Source organism: Penaeus vannamei, chromosome 21 (genome assembly GCF_042767895.1).
Source record: "Penaeus vannamei isolate JL-2024 chromosome 21, ASM4276789v1, whole genome shotgun sequence".
Taxonomy (NCBI): domain Eukaryota; kingdom Metazoa; phylum Arthropoda; class Malacostraca; order Decapoda; family Penaeidae; genus Penaeus; species Penaeus vannamei.
In genome coordinates, this window is record NC_091569.1 from 305,540 (window position 1) to 309,556 (window position 4,017).

Consider the following 4,017-nt stretch of genomic DNA (forward strand, 5'->3'; position numbering starts at 1 on the left):
TTAACTCAAGTTTCGTCTGAATTCAATGGGTTTTTATAACAGTGAGACACGTTTGATACAGGATTTGCGGTCTGGACTACTGCATTTTATATTATTGTGGAATAATCAAGCAACATTTAACCATTAGTCCTCAACCAATATGTGACTACGTATATGCTGAAAACATCAAACTCAAATACTGACCTCGTTTGGTGTTTGGGAAAGGCTGCTGATCTCCAATGCAGTGCTACCTCGAAGGAGATTGATGATAATTGTAATGATGATGATAACAAGAGATGATGAAATGGCGATGATGATACAAATAATGATTACCCTTGTTTTTTATTTCTATCTCAAAATAATTGCTTTTACCCGATGGAAGAAAAACCTACAGTTTGAACAAATTCGCGAAAATAAAACCCGGCGAAGGTGAGCTCCCGTGAGTCCCGACGCGAAATTTAAGTGTTTCGAAATCGATCTAGTTTGTGCGACGTGGCGAGGCAGGAAAACCAAAATTCCCCTAAAGTTCTCATTATTTTCTGGCTATGAGGTGGAACCATGAGGTGGAGCTTCCTCATAGTAGTGGTAGTAAGTGGTAGCTTGGTACTCGGGCAGGATGCAGGAGGCAGCATCGAAAAGGAGGCGGAAAAGAGCCCAAAAGACGAGGCTCAGGAGGCGGGTCCCAAGGCTCAGGTGAACCAGCCTTCGTCGAGGAATTCGTCGGATTTCCAGGTATTTCACCTTTGAGTCTTCTTTGAAGGGATATTCTTGTGGATTTTGGCATTTCTGCCTCAACCACTAATTCTTGTTGAATGAGTTGTTGATAAGTAAGATTATAGAGTTGTACTTGGATGTACGGAATGACCTCAATGTTTACAATATATATTATTAAATGCCCTATTTATTTGATAGTAAAGATCATGACTTTTTGACATCATAGTGATATGCTGTTAAATCCCTTCCCTCCACAGTGGTTTCCTCAATATTTACAACAGTTGTCTAATATGTTCACAAATGAGGTCATCTAGAAAGTAAACAATTCAATATTCCAAACTTTTTGTTCCCTCGAGTGCACTGACAAGGATAACAAAGATCTCGTCTGTGCAAAGATACCCACTTAAGGTTTCTCAACACCAGCAAAAAGAACGTTTGAAGTGTAGGAATTGTTCAGCAAAGGGACCCATAGAGTCATGTCAAACGGCTGGTTTGTTAAGATTGTGTGAGGCCTAACCCAATAAATATTGAGTTATATGGACATGCATATACAAGGAAATAAATGCATATCTATCATTAGACCTGCTTACCTACCACATAAGTAGATAGATGGATGTATACTTATCAGAGAGATAGACATGCATTTATTTGTTTGTGTATGCATGTTCATTTTCATGGCAATACTAATTAAGGCAGCTGCACTACATATACTGAGGAAGGTACCATAGAATTATTGACTATTGCTTGTACATGTCGGCGAAGTTAACAAAGTTGTAGGGACCTTACAGGCTGTGCTTTAATTGAAATTCAAAGGTTAAGGTTGCCTCTCTAAGAATCCACAAATCTCGTTGTCTCAAACTGTCTCAAATTTGAACAATACTTGAGCTTCCTGAGAAGTACAGCAAAATACTCCTAGGAGAGGGGTCCAGGGGGTTGCCCCCGATAGGGGTCAAGGAGGTATGCTTCGTTTGTATGGTGAAATATCCCCAGGAAAGGGGTAAGGAAATACCCCAGGGAAGGTGATCCGGGCTAGGTTAGGTTAACACATTTCGTTGGGATTTCGGCAACACTGACACCGGCGCGGCGCATCTTGCAGTGGCACCGGACTCTTGTGTGTGTGCCCCCCCTTCAACCCCCGATTCTCCACAGGTCCCCCAAAATTAAAGGGGGTAGAAGAAAAAAACAAGTAGGGATAACTGTCTCACTTAGAATTACCATTTTTATGGATATTTATTGGGTTGGACCTCGCACAGTTTTAACAAACTGGCCAATAGCCTCTGCATTGTGTGCCAGCAAAAGCCAACATACCAGAACCATGTATTTTCAGAAAGATAGAGTTTGGCAAGAATGGCAGGGGTTGTCTTGCCAGTATATACTAGGTGGAGGTTACTTGTCTTTGCAGGAGCAGGAATTATGGAAGCTATGCCTTGCGAGGCATCCTAAGTAATTTGGCCTTGCTCTAGAGCATTGGTTCTCAAAGTAAGCATCGGAAAAATTGGGGGCGGCGATGAGGCAAAAGGGGAGGTATATAGGGTGATAGGAAGGCATTAGTAGTAGATAGTAAATAATTCTTTGTATTTTTAGAAAAGTGTTACATAAATTGGTTTATTAGATTAGATTTTAGGTAAATCTTTACAATACGGATGCACTCAATAACTCCAGGTCATAACATATTTTCACCAATCTAAGTTGCAGGATCGGAAATACCCTTAGGGCACTGCCCAAGGGGGAGGGTTGATAAGGGGCACCTCCAGAGAAACACTATCTTCACCATGCACTGCACTGCAAGATAGAATTAAAACAAGGTAGACAGGCAGTGGTCGACGCTTTGTGCAATCCTTTTCTTTTGTTTATGGTGTTACCATTTAATTTCTGCAGGTCATTTCTAGTACAGACAATTAAACGTTTAGTCCACTACAAGAATATCATGGCACTAGGACTCCACCTGGAAGCCAAGGGGGCACCAGCCTGGAAAAGTCTAGGAACCTCTGCTCTAGAGTAAATCTTGGGAGGAGATGCAGAAAAATTGTGGTATTGCCCTTAAAGTACACATAAAACAGTACTATGATATATGTATTTCTAGTAGAAATATATATGTAGCTAAACCATTAGACCTTGAAATGTGGTGCATTATTGACGTATGCATTTATAGAGTATCAACTTGCATTCTGTGTTTGCATATATCAGTTAAATTTTACAGTATTGACACACTAACTTAAGGTCAACTGAAGATGTTATGCATGTAGAGTAAAAAGTTGCAGTTGTGGGTACAAGAAACATTATGCAGACAAGAACGGTAATGCCACAAACAAAAGAAAAAGGTCACGGAAATAACAGCTCATGGCCTAAGTTCAAACTGATACCGAGTTTCAGCTCTTTTGTGCCATGCATACTGAGGTTAAGACAATGTTTACTGGGGAATGTAGGGGGGCAAAGCCCCCCATCAAGCCTCCCTTCGGTTAGTCACCCAATCACAGCAACTTAGATTGTTGAAAAAAATTTGTGACTTGGGGGAGTGTGTCTGTATTGTTTAGAATTACCCATACAACATATATTTTGTCAGTTGATTTTTTCATAGCTATTCATTTTATAGTCATTCTTCTTTCTTTTTTTTATAAGCTTATCTAGATACTTTTTGCAATATTGAGCTGTATAAGTAATGTTTTTGAGAAAAAGGTGTGGTAGTTTTCTTTATATTAAAATATTGAAGTAGTATGTATGCATGCAGAGTTTATGTTCACTGGATAATGATGATGATAATAAAAGATAGAAAATTCAATTTCAATCGGTTGGAGTTTCAAAAGTTAAATATATATACTACCATACCTCTGTAACTCCAAACTTTCCTTGTTCTCATATGTTTCATTTAGGTACATATTTATGTATTTATGTACATATAATTATGTATAAATGTGTGTGAGGATGTGTGTGTGCTTGAGCGTGTGCATGTGCATCTACTCATTAGTTGTTGAGATCATTTGAGTAGCGAATGAATATTTAAATCATTTTTATTTATTTTATACAGACTGGTGATGGAAGAAACAAGAGCAGCATCTCAGCTGATGCTGCTGCAGTTACAACAACGGAAGCTCCTCATTTGGGCCTCCACGTAGGGAACAGCAGTATTGACAATGTGTGCAACATAACAGTGGAAGATTACAGCAAATTGACAACATTCTATCCCCAGCACTGCAGCAAGGATGCAGAGCCAGAAGCACCAGAGGCTGATGGGTAATTAATTATTAATGTACCATACCTTTATTTAGCCAGTTATCCATGCTTTAGTGTCCTGTTTTTTTTTTTTTTTTTTTTTTATCCATTGGC

The 4,017-nt window shown here is 39.2% G+C and overlaps 1 protein-coding gene across 2 annotated transcripts in view; it reads left to right on the plus strand.

Annotated features, from left to right (window-relative positions):
- The first annotated feature begins 438 nt into the window (after window positions 1–438).
- Nhe1 (Na[+]/H[+] hydrogen exchanger 1) overlaps window positions 439–4,017 on the plus strand; it is a 17,598-nt gene continuing 14,019 nt past the window's right edge. The window contains exons 1-2 of one of the 2 annotated variants that reach the window (XR_003476109.2): window positions 439–711; window positions 3,719–3,924. Coding sequence is in view for 1 of the 2 variants with exons in the window: in XM_027361836.2 (XP_027217637.1) it covers window positions 538–711; window positions 3,719–3,924 (380 nt within the window). In the remaining variant the exon portion in view is untranslated. The remainder of the gene's footprint in view (window positions 712–3,718; window positions 3,925–4,017) is intronic. The other variant, XM_027361836.2, reaches the window with a different exon arrangement.